This window comes from Salvelinus sp. IW2-2015, linkage group LG13 (assembly GCF_002910315.2).
Source record: "Salvelinus sp. IW2-2015 linkage group LG13, ASM291031v2, whole genome shotgun sequence".
NCBI classification, from domain to species: Eukaryota; Metazoa; Chordata; class Actinopteri; order Salmoniformes; family Salmonidae; genus Salvelinus; species Salvelinus sp. IW2-2015.
In genome coordinates, this window is record NC_036853.1 from 12771523 (window position 1) to 12795108 (window position 23586).

Below are 23586 nucleotides of genomic sequence, written 5' to 3' on the forward strand. Positions count from 1 at the left end.
ATGATGTCGCTCTTGCTGCTGGTGATTCTCTGATCCACCACGGACGACACCATTCTGTATACTTCTGTCCCTTCTTTGGACACTTTGTTAACGAACCTCCAGACGAGCTTCAATGTCACACAACACTCCTTCCGTGGCATCCAACTGCTCTTAAATGCAAGTAAAACTAAATGCATGCTCTTCAACCGATCGCTGCCCGCACCCGCCCGCCCGACTAGCATCACTACTCTGGACGGTTCTGACTTAGAATATGAGGACAACTACAAATACCTAGGTGTCTGGTTAGACTGTAAACTCTCCTTCCAGACTCACATTAAGCATCTTCAATACAAAATTAAATCTAGAAATCGGCTTCCTATATCGCAACAAAGCCTCCTTCACTCATGCTGCCAAACATACCCTCGTAAAACTGACTATCCTACCGATCCTCGACTTCAGCGATGTCATTTACAAAATAGCCTCAACACTCTACTCAGCAAACTGGATGTAGTCCGTCACCGTGCCATCCATTTTGTCACCAAAGCCCCATACACTACCCACCACTGCGACCTGTATGCTCTCGTTGGCTGGCCCTTTTTGCCACCCAGTATCTCTACTTGGCACATCTATCACTCCAGTGTTAACGCTAAATTGTAATTATTTTGCCACTATGGCCTATATATTGCCTTACCTTCCTAATCTTACTCCATTTGCACACACTGTATTCAGATTTTCTATTGTATTATTGACTGTACGTTTGTTTATCCCATGTGTAACTCCGTTGTTTTTGTCGCACTGCTTTGCTGTATCTTGGCCAGGTTGCAGTTGTAAATGAGAACGTGTTCTCAACTGGCCTATCTGGTTAAATAAAGGTGATATAAAAAAATAAATGTTTATTTTCTCAGGGTTAAAATGATTAGCTGAAAATGCTTTTGTAAAAGACTTAAAGTAAAATCCTTTAAAGAAAGTGTTTGATACTGAATTCCAACGAAATTGCACTTGAGCAGTAGCTTCGAGAGGTCATGACTGCATTGATGTCAGTTGAAATGTCTTTAACTCAAAGCCCACAAATTCTATGGTGCTTTACAGTACTTCTCATTGCAGCACTTTATTTTATGGTAAAGAAATGACCAAGTAGATAATTAAATGATAATTACACTGTAATAACCCATTTGTTACACTACTTGTACCAGAATAATAATTGGAAGTATCGTTCAACTCCGTAAATCTTATAAGTTGTTAAAGGGTCGAACAAATAAATGACATCATAGTAATGATCATTTATTTAGGTAGAGAATTTTGGCAGTGAAGACACACACAGAAACTGAGTTCATGAGAGAAAATTCACAAGTGTTGCATGAGAATCAACACAGGGAGAATCGACCACAGTACCTCTTGCCCAGCATTTAGTACTGAATGACCAATAACAGACCAGTACACTGCTCAGTGAGATGGCCAGAATGTCAGTATTAGAGAATGAGCGTTATAGTAATAACCAGTGTGATGGAGAGAATAGGTATGAAACATAGGAGTGTATATGGTAGGGACCACAGTAGRGACCGGTTTCACTGTGTGGGTTAGACAGGTGGGGTGGAGGTGTTAATGCTGGTTAGGCAGTGTGTGGGAGCCGGTAWCTGTGGGATTCCGTTAAAAGGGGGGTGAGTGTCGGTGTGTAGAGGCCTAGGCACAGGAGGAACTGAATTAGTGTCAGTGTGGGCTAGTGTGAAAATCTAATTCATATCGTTTGTGACAAACTATTGGGGGTGAGTGTTTGGGTGAGGCTCGGTGCACAGGGAGCTGGCTGTTCAGAATGTTGTAGATAGAATGCCTATTCTGAATGACAGTCTGTTCTGCACAGTACATTTCTAACTGAACATCCTGTAAAAGGCTCGGCACACTTTACAGTTTATGCAAATGGAGTACAACGCAATACGTGAATGTCGTATTTGTCAAAATGGGCGGTTTCTTTTTTGCCTGCTACGCAGATTTTCACTGCTCAAAGTTTGAAATGAAACATACTATTCCTTACCCCACGGTGGGAGGCACTCGTGTAGATAATGAGGCTGTATCACGCCAAACTCACTTGGTTAAAATGAAACCAGAATCATAGTTCCTCTTTCGGCACAAAGTTGTTTCTCTTCACAAAATTACTATCAACTTATAAATTGCAAAAAAACATTTAACAAGCAGTGCTGGTATAAATCCTTGAAAACAAAAGTGATGAATGTACAAACGCCGTTTATAAACTTTCAAACCGCAACATTTTCTCAAAGCCACGTTGACAGGATGAACAGAATCAGAATTAACATACAATTTAAAAACATTGTCCTCAATCACCCTCTACAAGTTTGATTGACATACACTGGTGTACAAAACATTAGGAACACTTTCCTAATATTGAGTTGCACCCCATTTTGCCCTCAGACCAGCCTCAATTTGTTGGGGTCATGGACTCTATAAGGTGTTGAAAGCGTACCACAGGGATGTTTTTGACACACTCAAACCGGTGCACCTGGCACCTACTACCATAGCCCATTCAAAAGGCACTTAAATCTTTTTGTCTTGCCCATTCACCCTCGGAGTGGCAAACACATAATCCATCTCTCAATTATTGCGAGGCTTAAATATCCTTCTTTAACCTGTCTTCTCCCCTTCATCGACACTGATTGAAGTGGATTGAACAGGTGACATCAATAAGGGATCATAGCCTTCACCTGGTCAGTGTCATGGAAAGAGGTGTTCCTAATGATTTGTACATTGTGTGTGACATGGTTTTCTGCCCTTTAAAAAAAACAAATCAAAGAGAAACTAAATGATACTCCATTTTGTTCTGAGGTGAAAAGAGTAAGATTAGGTCACTCATTCCATCTACTTCCTACCTCCTGAAGTCACCCAAACACAAACAAATGCATTTCTATTAGGACTGCTAATCAATGCGTCAGGCAGCGCAATCCGGGCCTCACAGAGACCCATCCTATTTGTGTCATTACACCCTACAGGTGATAGGACAGCTAGACAATATTAAAAAGGAAATAACTTGTTAAAACCAAGTAGTAAGCTATCACACAGCTCACAATGAGAGGTGCAGCCCCGCGTGGTACACAGTGCACACTGGTACACAGCGGACAGGAAGGCCACAGTCTGCTACTGGTGTGGGGGAGGGGGGCACAGAGGTGGGGGTCCGATTGGGGACAAGGGAATAGGTAGTTCTGAGTCTACCTCATTGACTTGAACTCATTCCCCCATGTTTGGTCCTTCTCAGTCTCCCAGCATCTCTGGGGGGGGGGGAGCACTGTTGGGGCGCCGGAGGCACAGAGACTCCTCAGCTGGACTGGCTGCCCCGCACATACAGCAGGATGTCAAAGTTAGCTGAGGTGTCATGGCATAACACAGGCTTACTAGGATGATGCAGGAGGCCTGGGTGTTTTAGGCGAGGGAAATGGCCAACAGGAAGACCAAGATACAGTACATGCAGGGCGGGCCAGGCTGTTTCACTCAATGGGGAACTGGCTGCTGAGGAGTCAACTCCCTGGAACAGTCTGGTGACAGAGGGGAAATGGTCATGTAAAAAAATGAACATCTATATGGGTCAGATACATCCAATATAAAAATACTGATAACTGATTCCTGTTAAAACATGTCAAAGACCAAGTTTACAAATTTGATTGAATTCCTGACTATAATACAATGTCTATTTCAGGGTAGATTTATTTTAAATAAATGTTAATTACAGTATACCACATAGGGGGAGATCAGTGTCAGTCAGGTCAATCGAGCAGACACTAAGATCATGAATGACTAACTAATTAGTAGGTTAAGAACAGGTTGTAAATTACTAGCCTGTCACCTATTCTCAAAGTTGAAGAGCTCACCTTGCAGGGAACAAAATGACAGTGTGAAAGACTGAACGCTGATAACACGCTGTGCTGGTGAGACAAACAGTGGTGAAGGACTATAAAAACTGCCCAAAAATACTAATGAAACGCATGCTCTAGATGCAAACAGCGGTTAGTCACAACACATACAGGAGAAGTCTCTACAACCGTCACAGTCAGGGGAGCCTCTATTGGGTGCACACGCTTGGAAAAAAATAATGTATGGGTCTAATTGTAAAGACATGTCATTTAACAGTAAAAATGTATTACATTTTAATGTGGCATGAACACAAACAATAATGACATGGTCATCTGATTAGCTAGGTTTTCAGCCAATTGGCGACCAATTACTATGCGAATATTCTAAAATCTGCATAAAACAATACGCGCATTTTCCCACCAGAGATGTTTCCATCAAATATACTTGTTGCAAATAAAATGTGCATGATGACGCAGGGCACAAATTTTTATTTTGCAGTTAAATTCCCATGTACCGAATAAAAAAGTTAAATGGGTTCCCATTTTATTTTTAACTCTGATGGTTTTGGCAGACATTTTATTTGCTTTATATAGCGAATGTGCCCACTCGGATCTTCGCACATCCACTATAGTCAACAGCTCGCAGATACAGTGCGGGTATAGCCTACATGAGATTATTATGGCAGCCAAGCATCGATCATCATGTCACCAGAATAAAACCCTTGATATTTATTGGAAAGGGGTATCAAGCCTTTCCAATAAAGCATTACCACGCTGTGAAGTTCATCATAACTCATTTAATCTATAGCCTAATAAACGGCATGCTTTACCGAGTGGGATGACCACACCATAGCGTAACTCCAAGTTCACTTCAATGTGATAGTTATTATATAAATATTTGCACATAACGGAATTTCCACCATACATTCTCATATATTTAATTTTACCGACAAGATCCACCTTGTCTAGAGTGTTTTGTTTTGTCAAAATTGGAAAGTTTGCCAACAAATTAGGTGTTTCCATCAGGCCTGTCGTGACATTTATCTGGCATGTACATTACTCACATGAAAAGGTTGGATGGAAACCTGGTTATTGTAAAGATTTCACTTAAATCGGCTACCTGCAGCTGTGCACATTCATCTACTCAAAAATAATTCCAGCATCCATTTGATGAATGGAAATCTGTTACAAACACCATAATGACATTCATCGATTGTTATTAGGCCTACTACTAGTGGATGCCAAGTTATCCCCAAAAATGTGAAAAAAATTAAATTACATGAAATGTTTCATAAATTTCCTGCAATTCACAAGTGGCTGAATCTCAGAGCGAGCAAACCAGCATATCAGTCTGTGTAGCCCATATATCCAGTGCTGTCTCCCCAGAAATACTATGACAGTCGCCGTTTCGCTCGCAAGGATGCTTTCTCCAGTGAGATTGATGCGTTATGCTCTTGTCTTGGTCTAATTATAAATATTTAGAGAACCCCCCCTCCCCAGTTTGCCTTTAGAGGAGCTCATGTCCTATTCAGGGGAATAGGACATCCCTGTGGCTCCCCCGTAATTCGCACTCCTTGTATCTAGCATGGTCAGGTCTGTCAGGAAGGTGCCCAAGTAAGGTATTGTCCCCTGCAGTGCACCCTGGGAAAAGAAAAAGCATAGGATAAACCATACCAATACGTCTGCAGCCACTGCCAAGCTTATCTCACTTTGACTTCCCTCCTTAAAACGTAAACAAACAGGGCCTTGAACACAAACTGCCAGTGGCTTGTAGCTTGCGCCATCTCTCACCATTTCCATTTTCCTCTGGAATCGTTTGAGAGTGTGTTTCTGGTGCTCCTTAGCACAGCCTAACTGATTGGCAAACTCAGAGGTGCCCTCCTGTAGTGGAAAAAGTAGATCGCAGTAGTGATTTGATATTTACACAATCAATTAAATCAATCAACCACTACACCAACAGCCAAACCCTCTCATATAATGTTATTAACAGAGCAGTCTCTCACCCCTCATCAGCAGCTCTCGGCTGGTCAGGTAGTTGTTGTGATGCGAGAAGATGTCTGATAGCTCCCCAAATGTAGACATGCTGTCTCTGGGGGAATTACATAGAGAAAAGGTTAGAACTAATTGGGAAAGCATAGGAACTCCTCCACATGAGTTGTGACTAATCAGTTCATATGCATTCAGGTTGTGAAAGAAAGACTCACTTGGGCACCCAGGACCAGGCCCTCTTCAGTCTGTAGAGTGGGTTGGACTGCAGAGCAGACACAATGGCACGCAGCGACGAGAAGTTCTTAAGCATGCGACACTCCTGAGCGATGTCTATCCAGCGCTTGATGACCCGTGCCCTGAGGTGTGGGCGGATCTGTTGTCGGTGCAGTATGGTTCTGACCACACATGCTGCCACAGCGTTGAACTGGGTGATGGTGGCACGGATGGTGGGAGCACTGTGCTTGTTCTGTTTCTTATCCCTCTGGGACCAGATGGAGCCCAGGCAGTGGTGAGGAATCACCTTCTTGAACAACAACTGGAAACAGACAAACTAATTAAGCCGTGTTCACATTGGCTTAATTTCATAGGTGGTTTGAAGTCCGGTAGAAATCTGATTCCTTTTCCATGTGACTTGTGTCTGAACGGTCAAATTTTATATATTTGCCCTCAAGTTGATTTTAGACTTATTTGGCATATCTTGTTGCTTGCTAACTACTCTAATAGTTTGACAAGAACATGTGGTAGCTAACTAGCCTGTTAATTGTTTACAAACAAATGAATGTGCTAGAACGCTAAACAGCTACCTAGCTAGCTAGTTGATTTCTGTGGCTAGCCAAAAATAATTTGTTTTGAAAGTTGAATCAACTTATCCTGAGGTTTTAAAAGTGTTCTTACACTATCATTTTGAACATTCAAAGCAACTGGGAAGATTCCATGTCAGGCATTGTTGTCACCTTAGCTTTCTACATAACCTCTGAGTAATAGGACGCACGAGCACCACCAATCAGCCTACACCACTGGGCACACCCGTCATTACTATGACAACTAGCGTAGCCATGTCAGGAAATGGCTGCTGTCAAAAAAAAAATATATATATAAGATTTGGTCACTTGTAACTTACTGTTTGGACAGTACGTAGTCCAAAACGGATTTGAAAAACAAAACTGATTTTAGCATTAAGGCCTGCAGTGTGAATAAGGCTTTAGATTATTAGGTTGCGTTCATACAGGCAGCCCAATTCTGATCTTTCGTTCACTAATTGGTCTTTTGACAAATCACATTAGATTTTCACATCAGATCTTTTCAGAGCTGATCTGGTCAAAAGACCAAACAGTGAAAATAAATATGAGAATTGGGCTTCCTGTCTAAACACAGGCATAGTATTAAAACACTTAAACGTATATTTATCGTGCATTGTTCAAATCCCAGCTGGGAATCCATACTCCCACCCAGACCCCCTCCCTCAGCCTCTCTCTTACCACATCCATATAGGTCAGTTGCTCTGCCACCAAATCTGTATCAAATGACATGAAGTCTTCCTGGACCTCAATCTCCACTTCCTCATCCTCACACAGGCCGAAGGAGCGTATGCTGTCAAAACCGCTGGAGAAACCTACCAGGAGTAATGATCAGATTAATGATGGAAGGCCAAACATGGAGATAAAAGTATTTTTAGAGAGAAAGAGAGAGAGAAAGATACAAAGATAAAAACTAAAGAATTAAGGATAGAGTACTAATTAACGAGATATCTTACTGTTCACCCACCCTCTGAGTCTACATCCAGACTGGCCTCAGCTTTCAGCTGCTCCAGTAGACTCTGGGCTCTACGCATGGGCTCCGATCCAGGCAGGGCCCTCTGTAGGTAGGCCATCACCCTGTGGAGGCAGGGGTAGGATGGAGGCTCCTGGAAGTCCTCTCGATACTGGCCCATCCAGGCTCTCAAGATGGAGGCCAGGGCACTAAGGGGGATGAGGGGCAGCAAGAGTCAGGGAGGGCTGCTGGGAATAAGCTGCTGCTGACAGAGGGCAAAGCAGACAGGAAAGCTACACAGTAACAACTCAACTTCGCTTGAATCAATATGGAAATCAAGCGAAGACAGACCAAGTAAAGCAGGAGACGTTGAGAAATCTTACATTCGAACAGCTCCTTTGGTTTCAGAGGGTCTACATCGCTCAGTCTGTCCTTCACTACCCTCTGGAATTCCATACCTGAGAGAAAAAAAAATTCAGCACCACTGTCTACCATCAGTCTAAAAGCAGTGAGACCAGTAAGTCTCCTCAGCCTCTCAATGTAGAGCAGTAGTGTTCTTCAACCATGTTTCTGGAGAGCCACAGTCTGTACACGCTTTGTCGCTGCTCAACACTTACACGTGTCTTAATCAAAATCATGTTGATTAGATGATTATTGAACCAGGTGTTATAGCACTATGACTGGGACAAAAACCTGCACACACTAGGTCCCACCAGGATCAGCGGTTGTCAGCTCCTGCTATACACTCTAGCCACCATGGGCCCCCAGCCCAGAACCAGACGTACTTGTCTAGCAGCAACTGCAGCACAGTGTGCGTGCTGGCGAAGGTGCGGTATGTGGACAGGAAGATGCTGGTGTAGGCGAGGTCATTGCCCCAGAACCCCGTCAGCAGGGTCTCTACCAGCCGCTCCAGAGTTCCAGCACGGATCTTCCAGGTTTCTAGCTGGCTCACCGTGTGGCCGGGTGGCAGCCGGTCCCCCGCTGCCTGTGACGAGACAAGATGGAAAGAACCAGGGATATTAGAACAATGAGAATGGGGAAAGAGGTTGAGACAAAGGCACCCTATATTTAAATTCTTAGGCAGACGTGTCAGAGTATTGTGTCTGCTGGGAGAAAAGGGAGAGGGCGAGAGAGAAAAGGGAGAGGGCGAGAGAGAAAAGGGAGAGGGCGAGAGAGAAAAGGGAGAGGGCGAGAGAGAAAAGGGAGAGGGCGAGAGAGAAAAGGGAGAGGGCGAGAGAAACCTTTGTGCTGCTAGCGCGCTACAATAGGAAACTACAACAGGTGACCTTGCTGAGGCGCAGGCTGGCACGCTGCTGGGCACAGGGGAGTGTGGAGACATGGCGACTCCTCAGCTGGACAGGCCACCCTGCCGTGCCTCGCACACGCAGCAGGAAGTCAAAGTTGGCTGAGGTGTTCATGGCGTAAAACACATTGGCGTTGTCAGGAATCACCAGTTCTAGAAAACGAAGGATTTTTTAATGACAATATTATCACAAGTCAGTAATTACAAATGAGAGTATAAAAGACAGTGTGTGATATTTGAGTGACAGGGAGAATATTTGTACCTCTTTCGTCAGAGATGACCTGCACCAGCTCGTATCCCTCCCCAGGCTCACTCTCCAGGTTATGTTTGGCCACGGCTCTAGAAATCACTGCTGGAGTCTTATCCTGACTCGTCAACTGGGGAGGGAACAACACCATGTACCAATCAAAAACCACTTTAAAGGGTTCCATACATTTATTCAAAATGTCTTGGCCATCTGAATCAAAGTACTAATCTCCTGCTGAGCCGTACCATGATGCTCTTGTAGAGGTTGCCATTGCCCTGCTCCAGGCTGACTCTGATGATGCAGGCGTCCTGAGCCTGGGTGTTGTAGGCAGGGGGCAGGGGAGAGGAGGGGGACATGGGCGTTAGGGAGCGCAACCATCTTGTGCGCGACTGCCTGGTGACAGAGGGAAAATGTTCAGGTTAAAAAAAGGACCATCTATACGGGTCAGATAAATCTAATGTAAAACACACTGATAACTGATTCCTGTTAATACATATTGGGCTCTATTTGAACAAATCTAAAGCAATGGTAAATATTAGTGCTGGCGGTAGAGTTATAGGTTCAGGGTGTCTACGAAATATTTTTGCTATTTTCACAACCCGAATAATGACAAAAAAGGACTGGGTTTTGATGAATAAACAAGTTAAGGGTGTGTCAAAGCTTGGCCCCTCACTGGCCTATCAATGTGCTCCATGGTTAAATATGTGCTTGCTTCAAGTTGTGCATTTCCAGTCTCCTATGTATTGAGTTGTTAGTCCATTAAATAGTTTGCCCCATATTTGCTAAATATGTTGAAAATGTTTGCCGTCCACATTGTTCTAATTGCATTGCTAAACATAGGCTATAGCATTCACACTGATATAGGGGCTAGGCCTACTGTAAATTGTAGTCTGGACATGGAAACAGTCAATAAGCAAGATGACATTCCCTAGGCTATTGAAAAGGCCTAAAAATAGTATATATTTTCAAACAAAACTGCCTATTTATAATAGACTGTCTAAATACAGTTACAGGCACTAAAATTGCTCCCTGTGGGTGTATAATGCAGACAAGGCAATTTAAGACTATGGAGGGTTTTACACACATCCAAACTTTTCACAGGATCTGGATACCCACCGAGCACATTTGGTTCCTTGGAAGTGAACATGTCGCCTGAGAACTTAATTTTTAGGTTGCAGGGAGGTCCTGAAAACATTTTACTATGGTTCCCTGAAAGTTTTATTAACGTTCTGAGAATGGCAATTGTAGGTTGAAGTTTTTTAATAATTTCCTTAATTATTTCAATAACACTGCTAAGCTTATTTTGGGTTTACTTTTTTGAACTCCAAGCACAGACAGGACACACAAAGCCATTTCCTTATGCATGCAAACATTTTCTTTGTGACAGCTTAAATGAGATTCAAAAGTATTCTTATTTTCTTCATCCATGAGATTAGTCCACTGCGCCATCAGGATGGAGCTAGCATGCCATGTTTTTTTACACATACAAAGCTGTTCATTTTAGTCTATTCAAAACAAGGGTTGGAACCGGTTCAGGGAACAAAACCAAAAAAGGAAATTTGAGGAACAGAACCGTTATTTGAAAAGCATGGGAATCGGTTAATGAAACGTTATTCTACGTTCGGGGATCTTTTTCCAGTCCCACAGAAAATCGCAAAACAAAATGCCTTTGCAAAGCCCTCACTGTCAGTCAAACCTTTTCCAGCGTCTGCCTGCCAGCTGGAAATCTTTGCCAGTAGTATGCATGCTACCTGCCCCTCCCTTTTGAAGCATACGTTACTGTAGTCTACTGACGACATTAAAAGCATGATTTAGAAATTAGGGAGAGATGTTTAAAAGAATGGATGTTAGGATGAAACAGTCGGAGTTCACCAAGCGCAACATAGCTTCAGCGTGTAAATCAGCTAGAATGATGTGTCGGCATCGAGTAATTGTCTCTGGCCCCCTCCCAGTTAGGGGGAGTGATGAGCTCTACAGCAGAGTCTCACAACTCAATCGCTGGTTGAAAACGGTTTTTTGCCCCTCCCAAAATATAGAATTTGTAGATAATTGGCCCTCTTTCTGGGACTCACCCACAAACAGGACCAAGCCTGGCCTGTTGAGGATTGACGGACTCCATCCTAGCTGGAGGGGTGCGCTCATCTTATCTACGAACATAGACAAAGCTCTAACTCCCCTAGCTCCACAATGAAATAGGGTGCAGGCCAGGCAGCAGGCTGTTAGCCAGCCTGCCAGCTTAGTGGAGTCTGCCACTAGCATAGTCAGTGTAGTCAGCTCAGCTATCCCCATTGAGACCGTGTCTGTGCCTCGACCTAGGTTGGGAAAAACTGAACATGGCGGTGTTCGCCTTAGCAATCTCACTAGAATAAAGACCTCCTCCATTCCTGCCATTATTGAAAGAGATCGTGATACCTCACATCTCAAAATAGGGCTACTTAATGTTAGATTCCTCACTTCAAAGGCAGTTATAGTCAATTAACTAATCACTGATCATAATCTTGATGTGATTGGCCTGACTGAAACATGGCTTAAGCCTGATGAATTTACTGTGTTAAATGAGGCCTCACCTCCTGGTTACACTAGTGACCATATCCCCCGTGCATCCCGCAAAGGCGGAGGTGTTGCTAACATTAACGATAGCAAATTTAAATAAAAAAATAAAAAATAAAAAAAGACGTTTGTCTTTTGAGCTTCTAGTCATGAAATCCATGCAGCCTACCCAATCACTTTTTATAGCTACTGTTTACAGGCCTCCTGGGCCATATACAGCGTTCCTCACAGAGTTCCCTGAATTCCTATCAGACCTTGTAGTCATAGCAGATAATATTCACATTTTTGGTGACTTTAATATTCACATGGAAAAGTCCACAGACCATGGACATGGACATTTTATTATGTTTGCAATCGCAACAAACAATCTGCTCAGACCCCAACCAAGGAGCATCGAAAGTCGTGCTATAAATTCTCAGACAACCCAAAGATTCCTTGATGCCCTTCCAGACTCCTTCTGCCTACCCAAGGACGTCAGAGGACAAAAATCAGTTAACCACCTAACTGAGGACCTCAATTTAACCTTGCGCAATACCCTAGATGCAGTTGCACCCCTAAAAACAAAAAACATTTGTCATAAGAAACTAGCTCCCTGGTATACAGAAAATACCCGAGCGCTGAAGCAAGCTTCCAGAAAATTGGAACGGAAATGGCGCCACACCAAACTGGAAGTCTTCCGACTAGCTTGGAAAGACAGTACCGTGCAGTATCGAAGAGCCCTCACTGCTGCTCGATCATCCTAATTTTCCAACTTAATTGAGGAAAATAAAAACAAGCCGAAATTTATTTTTGATACTGTCGCAAAGCTAACTAGAAAGCAGCATTCCCCAAGAGAGGATGGCTTTCACTTCAGCAGTAATAAATTCATGAACTTCTTTGAGGAGAAGATCATGATCATTAGAAAGCAAATTACAGACTCCTCTTTAAAGCTGCGTATTCCTCTAAAGCTCAGTTGTCCTGAGTCTGCACAACTCTGTCAGGACCTAGGAAGACACTCAAGTGTTTTAGTACTATATCTCTAGACAATGATGAAAATAATCATGGCCTCTAAACCTTCAAGCTGCATACTGGACCCTATTCCAACTAAACTACTGAAAGAGCTGCTTCCTGTGCTTGGCCCTCCTATGTTGAACATAATAAACGGCTCTCTATCCACCGGATGTGTACCAAACTCACTAAAAGTGGCAGTAATAACGCCTCTTGAAAAAGCCTAACCTTGACCCAGAAAATATAAAAAACTATCGGCCTATATCGAATCTTCCATTCCTCTCAAAAAAAAATTAAAAAGCTGTTGCGCAGCACCTCACTACCTTCCTGAAAACAAACAATGTATACGAAATGCTTCGGTCTGGTTTTAGACCCCATCATAGCAATGAGACTGCACTTGTGAAGGTGGTAAATGACCTTTTAATGGCGTCAGACCAAGGCTCTGCATCTGTCCTCGTGCTCCTAGACCTTAGTGCTGCTTTTGATACCATCGATCACCACATTCTTTTGGAGAGATTGGAAACCCAAATTGGTCTACACGGACAAGTTCTGGCCTGGTTTAGATCTTATCTGTCGGAAAGATGTCAATTTGTCTCTGTGAATGGTTTTTCCTCTGACAAATCAACTGTAAATTTCAGTGTTCCTCAAGGTTCCGTTTTAGGACCACTATTGTTTTCACATATACATATATATATATATATGTATATTTTACCTCTTGGGGATGTCATTCGAAAACATAATGTTAACTTCCACTGCTATGCAGATGACACACAGCTGTACATTTCAATGAAACATGGTGAAGCCCCCAAATTGCCCTCGCTAGAAGCCTGTGTTTCAGACATAAGGAAGTGGATGGCTGAAAACTTTCTACTTTTAAACTCAGACAAGATGCTTGTTCTAGGTCCCAAGAAACAAAGAGATCTTCTGTTGAATCTGACAATTAATCTTGATGGTTGTACAGTCGTCTCAAATAAAACTGAAGGACCTCGGCGTTACTCTGGACACTGATCTCTCTTTTGACGAACATATCAAGACTGTTTCAAGGACAGCTTTTTTCCATCTACGTAACATTGCAAAAATCAGAAACTTTGTACAAAAATGACACAGAAAAATTAATCCATGCTTTTGTTACTTCTAGGTTAGACTACTGCAATGCTCTACTTTCCGGCTACTCGGATAAAGCACTAAATCAACTTCAGTTAGTGCTAAATAGGGCTGCTAGAATCCTGACTAGAACCAAAATAATGTATCATATTACTCCAGTGCTAGCCTCCCTACACTGGCTTCCTGTTAAGGCAAGGGCTGATTTCAAGGTTTTACTGCTAACCTACAAAGCATTACATGGGCTTGCTCCTACCCATCTTTCCGATTTGGTCCTGCCGTACATACCTACACGTACGCTACGGTCACAAGACGCAGGCCTCCTAATTGTCACTAGAATTTCTAAGCAAACAGCTGAGGCAGGGCTTTCTCCTATAGAGCTCCATTTTTATGGAATGGTCTGCCTACCCATGTGAGAGACGCAGACTTGGTCTCAACCTTTAAGTCTTTACTGAAGACTCATCTCTTCAGTAGGTCATATGATTGAGTGTAGTCTGGCCCAGGAGTGTGAAGGTGAACGGAAAGGCTCGAGCAACGAACCGCTCTTGCTGTCTCTGCCTGGCCGGTTCCCCTCTCTCCACTGGGATTCTCTGCCTCTAACCCTATTACAGGGGCTGAGTCACTGGCTTACTGGTGCTCTTCCATGTCGTCCCTAGGAGAGGTGCGTCACTTGAGTGGGTTGGGTCGCTGACGTGGTCTTCCTGTCTGGGTTGGCGCCCCCCCTTGGGTTGTGCCGTGGCGGAGATCTTTGTGGGCTATACTCAGTCTTGTCTCAGGATGGTAAGTTGGTGGTTGAAGATATCCCTCTAGTGGTGTGGGGACTGTGCTTTGGCAAAGTGGGTGGGGTTATATCCTGCCTGTTTGGCCCTGTCTGGGGGTATCATCGAATGGGGCCACAGTGTCTCCTGACCCCTCCTGTCTCAGCCTCCAGTATTTATGCTGCAGTAGTTTGTGTCGGGGGGCTAGGGTCAGTCTTATATCTGGAGTATTTCTCCTGTCTTATCCGGTGTCCTGTGTGAATTTAAATATGCCCTCTCTAATTCTCTCTCGGAGGACCTGAGCCCTAGGACCATGCCTCAGGACTACCTGGCATGATAACTCCTTGCTGTCCCCAGTCCACCTGGCTGTGCTGCTGCTCCAGTTTCAACTGTTCTGCCTGCAGCTATGGAACCCTGACGTGTTCACCGGACGTGATACCTGTCCCAGACCTGCTGTTTTCAACTCTCTAGAGACAGCAGGAGCGGTAGAGATACTCTCAATGATCGGCTATGAAAAGCCAACTGACATTTACTCCTGAGGTGCTGACTTGTTGCACCCTCGACAACTACTGTGATTATTATTATTTGACCATGCGAACATCTTGGCCATGTTCTGTTATAATCTCCAGCCGGCACCACCAGAAGAGGACTGGCCACCCCTCATAGCCTGGTTCCTCTCTAGGTTTCTTCCTAGGTTTTGGCTTTTCTAGGGAGTTTTTCCTAGCCACCGTGCTTCTACACCTGCATTGCTTGCTGTTTGGGGTTTTAGGCTGGGTTTCTGTACAGCACTTCGATATATCAGCTGATGTAAGAAGGGCTATATAAATAAATTTGATTAACTTTTTCAATGCTCGTTAAAGAATGCAGTTTCCCATTGAATTAACTACAAAAAAGGTAAGATGTGTTTTAAATTCTAGTGCTGCTCTGCAAACAAGGTTGTTAGCTAGCTAGCTCTGATCCAACTTTAAACAAACTCTGAAGTTCAAAGACGTCTCAAAGTTCCTCCAAAGGTATAATTCTGTGGGCCGAATTCAGATAATGCATGTCATAAAAAGATGCCCAGGAGGCAAGCCTCCTCCATCCGCTCTTGCAAAATTTCAGTTGCATCTCGCGCCCTACACTGACTGGCAGCACAGTTTGTGTGTTCGTATTTCAATATGATTAAACCATGCCGTTACGGTAAAATACAATTTGCTCTTAACTTCCCTATACAGATTAGAAAATTAAAAAAATCTGCCATAGCAAGCTGCTCTATCCGCACTGATTGGTGAAGTAATTTAAATGTCAAACTAAATGTAAAAAAAATATTTACATTTCAGAGGTTAAAAAAGGAACGTTAGTCTTTTTTTGAAAATTGTTCTGTTTAGAAAGAAAAGATTGGAAAACAATTTTGGTTCCAACCATATTCAAACAGACCCCATTTCAAAGGAAACAAGCACTCAGTAAGATCAGGTGTGGCCAATTAGTGGGCGCAGCCAATATGCCTGAAGACACTTAAGAGTTTTGTTGATGCTGAGAATGGAATGTGTTTATTTTACTCCCTTTTTTCTCCCCACATTTGTGATATCCAATTGCGATCTTGTCTCATCGCTGTACTGAGAACGTTCCAAAGCAAGCAACAATCATGCACCATTTCCAGAAAGTTGTGGGAAGGTGGTACGCAAAATATTCATAGGACAACCACACTCTCACCATGCTCTAAGAAACATCTGGTTCTCAGAACATTATGTGCTACCTGAGTAAAGCTCCAATATAAAGAGAGAAAGGGGGAACGTCCACTCACCATTATACTGCTTTCAAATGTAATGTTTTGTAAACATAATGGAACCATCTTACAGATCATATTTGCCCTTTTGAAATTGCATTGCATTCGAGCCATAAACCCATGTCAACAATATTTCTAAATAAGATCGGGTCAGAGGCACAATATCATAAAATCTTTTCGCTCGTTCCATGGCACTGTGCACACGTACTGTAGGCCTAAATGTCTTTACGCGTACCATTCGCACATCTATCTATACAATATACTAGGCTTCTGTCAATTGTATCGTTGCCCATGTGCGAAGCAGATTTTAAATCTAATGTTGATATGGCATTACAGGAAGATTGAAGAGATTGGAATTGCGTGTCTTTGGTAATCGGGGTGCTCTTTGAAAATGGGGATGATAGTCTACTTAAACAAGCGAAATGCAGGTATGTGAATAATGAAAAGGCATGAGGGCAAAAACCTCCAACATATTTCGAAGCACTATGTAGACCATTCAAAACCCATTTATTCATAGGCTACTTTTGACTAAATGTCCAAGTTAAATTCTGCTAAACTAGCCTTGATTGGGGGCAGGGTATGCTTGTTTTTTATGCAATTAAACAAAAAAACTAAAACGGGGGATACTAAATACGAGATTCACCGGCATAAAATTCACATGTCTCCTTCCATGGGCACCGTGCGTAATGGTTGGATAGGCTACACTTCCACTCTCAAAATCAATGCCATTATCAACTGCGTTACTGTCAACCTGCTTTTTGTGAGTCTTAAAACGTCCCATTAGCGCTGCATGAAATTGTCACTTTGGGGTTGTTTTTAGGACACAACTTAAATATTGCCACCCCTTCCAACTCAGCACAAGTGAGCTGATTTTAGACAGATAAATTGACAGACCTGCCATTAGAGCTGGAAAATGCCAGTGCGCCAGTTAACATCACAAAATTACAAACTAACAAGAGTTTGACACTTAAGCCTCCTCAGCGTCAGACGGAAATAGAGACCAATAAGGCTAAGGTTCCAAATCTGATTGTAGTCAACGGAATTCAATAATGTCTATTATTTCAGGTTAGATTTATTTTAAATCTCAAAGTTACGTACAGTACACATCATGTTAAGTCCTCCAGTGTGTACTTACTGGCTAAGTCTCTTGACAATGCCCTTGCAAAGTTTGCATAAAGTCGTACTGCTGTCTCCCACTCCTTCAATGTCACAAGACATGGCATGGCTGCAGAAGGCAAACAGAGAATAATCATGATATCACTACTACCAGTCCACTTATCCTGAGTAGGAGTAAAACAATCAGAAAGAGATGGAGCAGAGAGGATAGAGGGAGTAAGAGCTGATGTAGATATACAGTGTGAATGATTACTGACGCTTGTACCTCTCCTCCTCTCTGTGTTGAGGCTGGCCCTTGAACCAGCGCAGGAAGGCAGCATTAGCAATAAGACAGTAGCTGTTACACGCAGACTGCAGCAGCTTGATCCGAGCTATCACCTCAAACTCCTGAATAAGAGAGTCAGAGAGAGATCAAGGTCACAGTCAATTTATTTCACTAGGCAAGTCAGTTAAGAACAAATTCTTAACATAAAAAGCTGACTAACAATGACTTTTCCCACTTTCCCTAATTAGTGGTTTAGAACGGGTTAAAAATGACACTCACCCTTCGCATCTTCTCAAAGTTGATTAGCCCCCCCTGCAGAGGACACAAAGATGAGTGTGAAAGACTGAACAATGATACCACGCTGTGCTGGCTAGACAAACAGTGGTGGTAGACTAAAGACTGTCAAACAAATTCCTCAAATACTCATGCTCTATATGCAAACAGCGGCCACAACACACAGGAGAAGTCTACATCCAAACAGAATGAGTGAGTAGGATGATAGTAAGGCTCACCTCTACTAGGTCTGACCGGGCAGTATCTAACATGGTCAGGTCTGTCAGGAAGGTGCCCAGGTAAGGTATCGTCCCCTGCATGGCACCCTGGGAGGAGAGACAGAGCAATGGTTCAAAATCATACTGATACATCAGCAGGCACAGCCAAGCTTATCTCACTTTGACTCCCCTCCTGAAACGGAAACAAACTGGGCCTCAAACTGACAGTGGCTTGTAGCTTGCTCCATCTCTCACCATTTCCTTCTGCAGCTGGATTCGTTTGTGAGTGCGTTTCTGGTGCTCCTTAGCACAGCCTAACTGATTGGCAAACTTAGAGGTGCCCTGTAGGGGGAAAAGTAGATTGTGTAACTATCAAATCACTACTACATTCAATCACTACACCAAAATCCAAACCCTCTCATATGATGGTATTAACAGAGCAGAGTCTCACCCTCATCAGGTCGTCAGGTAGAGTTAGAGTTTGTGATGTAAGATGTCTGATAGCTCCCCAAATGTAGACATGCTGTCTCTGGGGAATTACATAGAGAAAGGTTAGAACTAATTGGGAAAGCCTAGGAACTCCTCCACATGAGTTGTGACTAATCAGTTCATATGCATTCAGGTTGTGAAAGAAAGACTCACTTGGGCACCCAGGACCAGGCCCTCTTCAGTCTGTAGAGTGGGTTGGACTGCAGAGCAGACACAATGGCACGCAGCGACGAGAAGTTCTTAAGCATGCGACACTCCTGAGCGATGTCTATCCAGCGCTTGATGACCCGTGCCCTGAGGTGTGGGCGGATCTGTTGTCGGTGCAGTATGGTTCTGACCACACATGCTGCCACAGCGTTGAACTGGGTGATGGTGGCACGGATGGTGGGAGCACTGTGCTTGTTCTGTTTCTTATCCCTCTGGGACCAGATGGAGCCCAGGCAGTGGTGAGGAATCACCTTCTTGAACAACAACTGGAAACAGACAAACAATGAGACGATTAGTATTAAAACAACATATACTTATCCTGCATTGTTCCAATCCCACCAGTAACAGTCTCCTCAGCCTCTCAATGTAGAGCAGTAGTGTTCTTCAACCATGGTTCTGGAGAGCCACAGTCTGTACACACTTTGTCCCAGCTCAACACTTACACGTGACTTAATCAAAATCATGTTGATTATTGAACCATGTGTTATAGCACTATGGCTGGGACAAAAGCCTGCACACACTAGGTCCCACCAGGACCAGCCGCTGTCAGCTCCTGCTGTACACTCTAGCCACCATGGGCCCCCAGCCCAGAACCAGACATACTTGTCTACTAGCAGCTGCAGCACGGTGTGCGTGCTGGCGACTGTGGTGTAGGCAAGCTTATTGTCCCTGAATGCCATCAGTTGGGTCTGCACCAGCCGCTCCAGCGTTCCTTCCCGGATCTTTACAGCTGGTTTCCTTTCTTTCACAACCCTCAACCTGCGACGGGACAAGATGGAAAGAACCAGGGATAGGTGTTGAGACAACGACACCCTATATTTAATTCTTAAGCCGATTTGGGAGAGAGAACTTGCTGCTACAACAAGAAACACTTCAATCTGATTCTAATCAACAGAGCGCCCCTCATTGAGCCTGTCCTCTGGCTCAAAGAGGACAGCAGACTCCGTCCAACTCACCAGCTCTTTACTCTCAGTCAGCACTGCTCTCTGGCAAACATCTAGCCACTGGAAATGTACTGACTGTCGAGTACCAAAAATATACATTCACACTGTATTTGCTTAGATTTTCTAGTCAGATGGCACTCTGAGAAGTGCCACAACAGTAAACAAAGCACCAGTGTGGCTCACCGTTTACATCATCTTGCTTTCCACTAAACAAATAAGATTACAAGTCAACAGAAAACAAACCACCACACAGACAATAGCTAGGTTTCCATCCAACTTTCATGCAAATATTCAAAAATTCACAAACATTTTCCCACCAGACATGTTGCCGTCAAATGTATGTTGCAGATTAAAAGCTTTGCACATAAAAATAACAAGCTAAATGGGTTTCAATCGCATTTAACTCTACTGATGGTTTTGTCAAAAACAATGTTGGGTCATGTGCCCACTCTGGTCATGGCAGGTACACGCTAGCCAACAGCTTGCAGATAATGGGTATAGCCAACATGTGATTATTATAGACATTTTTATTTGTCAAACGGCAGCCGAGCATTGATCATCATGTCACCAGAATAAGACCCTCAATATTTATTGTAAAGGAGCAACAAGCTCACCACCTTGCACTTTCACCACCCTGTGAAGTTCGTTTATTTCATCTGTAGCCTAATAAACTGCATGGTTTCCTGAGTTGTAGTGGGAGGACCACACACCGCGTCATCGCTTGACTCTTGGAAAGTTCACAAATTTGCTGTTTACATCAAGCCAGTCGTGACATTTTTTTATCCAACGTTTACTTTACTTACATAAACAAAAAAGGTTAGACAGAAACCTGGTTAGTCTTGCTTTCACTGGCTTACTCATATACATAACTCCCACTCAGGACCTGGATAATGCTCCAATGTTCTGAGCACAAATTGCATCTCCTTGCTTGTGGTTGGCTGGATGAAAGTTTCATCATCCAATTATTTCAGAGCTACAGAAGTGCAAGTTTCACCATTGCACAGATTGTGGTGATACATTGGCACAAGAATTATTAGAATATGGCAAATATTAGGAAATTATTGCATTCTAGCCATGCTGGCCAGCCTACCTGTGACATGAAACCAATAGGTTGGAGGGGATAATGGCTGTTGCCAATTTATTAAATGCACATTTAGCCTAAATGGGTAATGGAAAGACTTCTCCACCTACATTTTTATTCGACATTCCAGGTCTTTGCAAAACATATATTTTTAGCTGTGACGTCATTACATCCAGCTGTTAATATACAGTTACAGTTCAACGGAAATGTACCGCAGCAGGCAATTGTTGCATCAATTTTCTATGCAAACATTCTACATGTCGAAAAAAATACAACGTCTGGTTTATTTTCTCATCCATAGACTCCAGTTAGCTGCAAGACAATAACACAAAAAGGCAAATAAACGTAACCTTTTTGGGTGAACTCAGTTGAGGTCTCAATTTACTGTTGGGAATTAGAATAGAATACACAAGGTGTACTTTCAAATTTTGGTTGCGCAACAGCAATCACTCAATTAGCCCATGTCAGCAAAACATTTCTAGATTGGTAAATTAGTCTAGCCGCCAGCTATCTAAACCTGTAGTGAGTATGGTCGAAAAACCTACCAAGGTGGGCCCCACTGATAATCAGTTATGTTAAAAACCGAAAAACATTTGCCTCTATTCTATGGCAAAATGTTTAGAACTGTAGGAAATGAACTGTAAAACTGCTAATTTCTCTCCGCCCCATGGCAAAACGCGCCGAATTGCAGGGGGAAAAACTAACTTCAATTTGTTCTCTTCACTGTCATGAGGGGGGGCCGGTAAATGTTTTGATCGCATGGTGGGGCGCATGTGGGTAAACAGACCCACGAGCCACTGCAGGCCCCACATGAGTTCAGATTTTTTTGTTGGTCCCCTCTGCTATCAAAGTTGCCCCTCCCTGGTCTAGAGGGTGTATTAACGAGTGTCGAATTTGGTCAACAATTTTACTAATTTGTTACCTACGTGAAGCTTATTTAATCGAATAGAAGTTTAATAATGGTTGGGTTTTACGAATGCACCAATACGGACGCACGTAGCATTTTGGAAACTATGAAAAAACGACTATCGGAGATGTGCCAGTTCACATGAGTATGTGGTCACTAATTGGCTAGAATGGCCCCAATTGATCTCGCCTCCCATCTTTTGATTATTTATTTCAATTTTTAGAGCAGTAACTCGACTAGCTTGTCAATATAATAAAATAATTTAACTCAATGTTATAATGTACCCCTCTATTCCATTATCTGCTACATCCCCAAGCCTAATAGCCCCTCTCCTCCAGCCTCTAAAGATGCCTCTTAAAACGCAAAATAACCTGCAGCACAGAAAAAAATAACTTTTTTACCATCTTAATTTTTCAGGTGAATCTCATGACCAGCGCTTTATGATCCGAGGACTGCATCAGAACACGGTAAGTCTACCCAGTGCATAAATGTTTCCAGTCCCCAGCCACATGGTCCTGCTCTGTAAAATATTTTCTCCTCCACTACACACACAATCTGTCCTCAATCTGTCTGCGTTGTCCCCACTTGGTTTCAAATCTTCTTGTTCTTCTTCTGTGGATTTTATATGGCGGTTGGCAACCAACTTTAGGGCGCATTACCGCCACCAACTGGACTGGAGGGTAGACCATTGTCAAGGAAGGCAGAGAGGAAGGGAAGCGGGAGGTTTATCTCGGCCAACAATGTCTTCTCCAGCAGGTGGCATTTTTTTTCGCTCCCGGGGCTTGAAGTTTTTTACGAGGTTTATTTGGTCAAATATAAGTTTTGTAATGCTTAGGTTGTTATGAGTATACCGATTTATAAGTAGGACAAGTGACATCCCAGCAACTTTGATAAAAAACACTTTATATCGGAGTTGTGCCAGTTAGTTCTATAGGGAATCCTTGGGACATCCCTAACCTTAACCCTTACAGGCACCTTAACCATTTTACATTTCAACATCGATAGAGCCCCACAGTGCTGGTGTCATAATACCCATAAAACCTAGCGGTCAAACAGGGAAATGGTTTGTTGTTTTTTCCACCATTAATTTTTCCCATAGGGAATTTTAGAAACAATTAAAATAAGGGCTGTGAGTGGTCTAGGGCACTGCATCGCAGTGCTAGCTGCGCCACCAGAGTCTCTGGGTTCGCGCCCAGGCTCTGTCGCAGCCGGCCGCGACCGGGAGGTCCGTGGGGCGACGCACAATTGGCATAGCGTCGTCCGGGTTAGGGAGGGTTTGGCCGGTAGGGATATCCTTGTCTCATCACGCTCCAGCGACTCCTGTGGCGGGCTGGGCGCAGTGCGCGCTAACCAAGGGGGCCAGGTACATGGTGTTTCCTCCGACACATTGGTGCGGCTGGCTTCCGGGTTGGAGGCGCGCTGTGTTAAGAAGCAGTGCGGCTTGGTTGGGTTGTGCTTCGGAGGACGCATGGCTTTCGACCTTCGTCTCTCCCGAGCCCGTACGGGAGTTGTAGCGATGAGACAAGATAGTAATTACTAGCGATTGGATACCACGAAAATTGGGGAGAAAATGGGATAAAATTAAAATTAAATTAAAAAAGGGCTGTGTTTCATGTAGGCTTACCCTGGTGGAAAAACGATTGGAACCATTTCTGTTTGACCGCTAGGTTTTATGGGTATTATGACACCTCCACTGTGGGGCTCTATAGAAGTTGAGACAAAAATGGTTAAGGTAACATTAGGGGTTAAGGTTAGGGACATCTCAAAGTTCCTGTATAGCCAGGATAAACTAGTAGCTAGCTGG

The 23586-nt window shown here is 43.4% G+C and overlaps 1 protein-coding gene and 1 long non-coding RNA gene across 3 annotated transcripts; both read right to left on the minus strand.

Annotated features, from left to right (window-relative positions):
* Positions 1 to 1247: 1247 nt before the first annotated feature.
* LOC111971410 (ral guanine nucleotide dissociation stimulator-like 1) lies at positions 1248 to 18800 on the minus strand. 2 transcript variants are annotated; one of them, XM_070446131.1, is made up of 19 exons: positions 18797 to 18800; positions 18606 to 18683; positions 18410 to 18496; positions 18176 to 18262; positions 17943 to 17975; positions 17664 to 17785; positions 17418 to 17507; positions 9367 to 9514; positions 9137 to 9251; positions 8858 to 9027; positions 8357 to 8556; positions 7955 to 8029; positions 7587 to 7780; positions 7301 to 7434; positions 6038 to 6357; positions 5837 to 5922; positions 5625 to 5714; positions 1731 to 3518; positions 1248 to 1696 (listed from the first exon to the last, which is right to left on the minus strand). In XM_070446131.1, the coding sequence occupies exons 2-17, from the start codon at positions 18609 to 18611 to the stop codon at positions 5701 to 5703; spliced, it is 1881 nt and encodes a 626-aa protein (XP_070302232.1). In that variant the 5' UTR covers positions 18612 to 18683; positions 18797 to 18800; the 3' UTR covers positions 1248 to 1696; positions 1731 to 3518; positions 5625 to 5700. The 2 variants fall into 2 exon arrangements, with proteins under 2 accessions (XP_070302232.1, XP_023853942.1); XM_023998174.2 differs by having other exon boundaries at positions 1248 to 3518.
* LOC111971411 (uncharacterized) lies at positions 18797 to 22351 on the minus strand. The gene is made up of 3 exons (XR_002878259.2): positions 22184 to 22351; positions 19454 to 19609; positions 18797 to 19116 (listed from the first exon to the last, which is right to left on the minus strand). It is a non-coding gene; the product is annotated as an uncharacterized lncRNA (long non-coding RNA).
* Between the last annotated feature and the right edge of the window lie 1235 nt (positions 22352 to 23586).

What these genes read in the sequence shown, in the direction of transcription:
- LOC111971410 (XM_070446131.1), bottom strand. An exon ending in ATTGTCAAGAGACTTAGCCA is followed by an intron (nt 9,515 to 17,417) that starts GTAAGTACACAC and finishes CTCTGTCACCAG; the next exon opens with GCAGTCGCGCACAAGATGGT. An exon ending in ACCAAAGGAGCTGTTCGAAT is followed by an intron (nt 7,781 to 7,954) that starts GTAAGATTTCTC and finishes CATCCCCCTTAG; the next exon opens with TGCCCTGGCCTCCATCTTGA.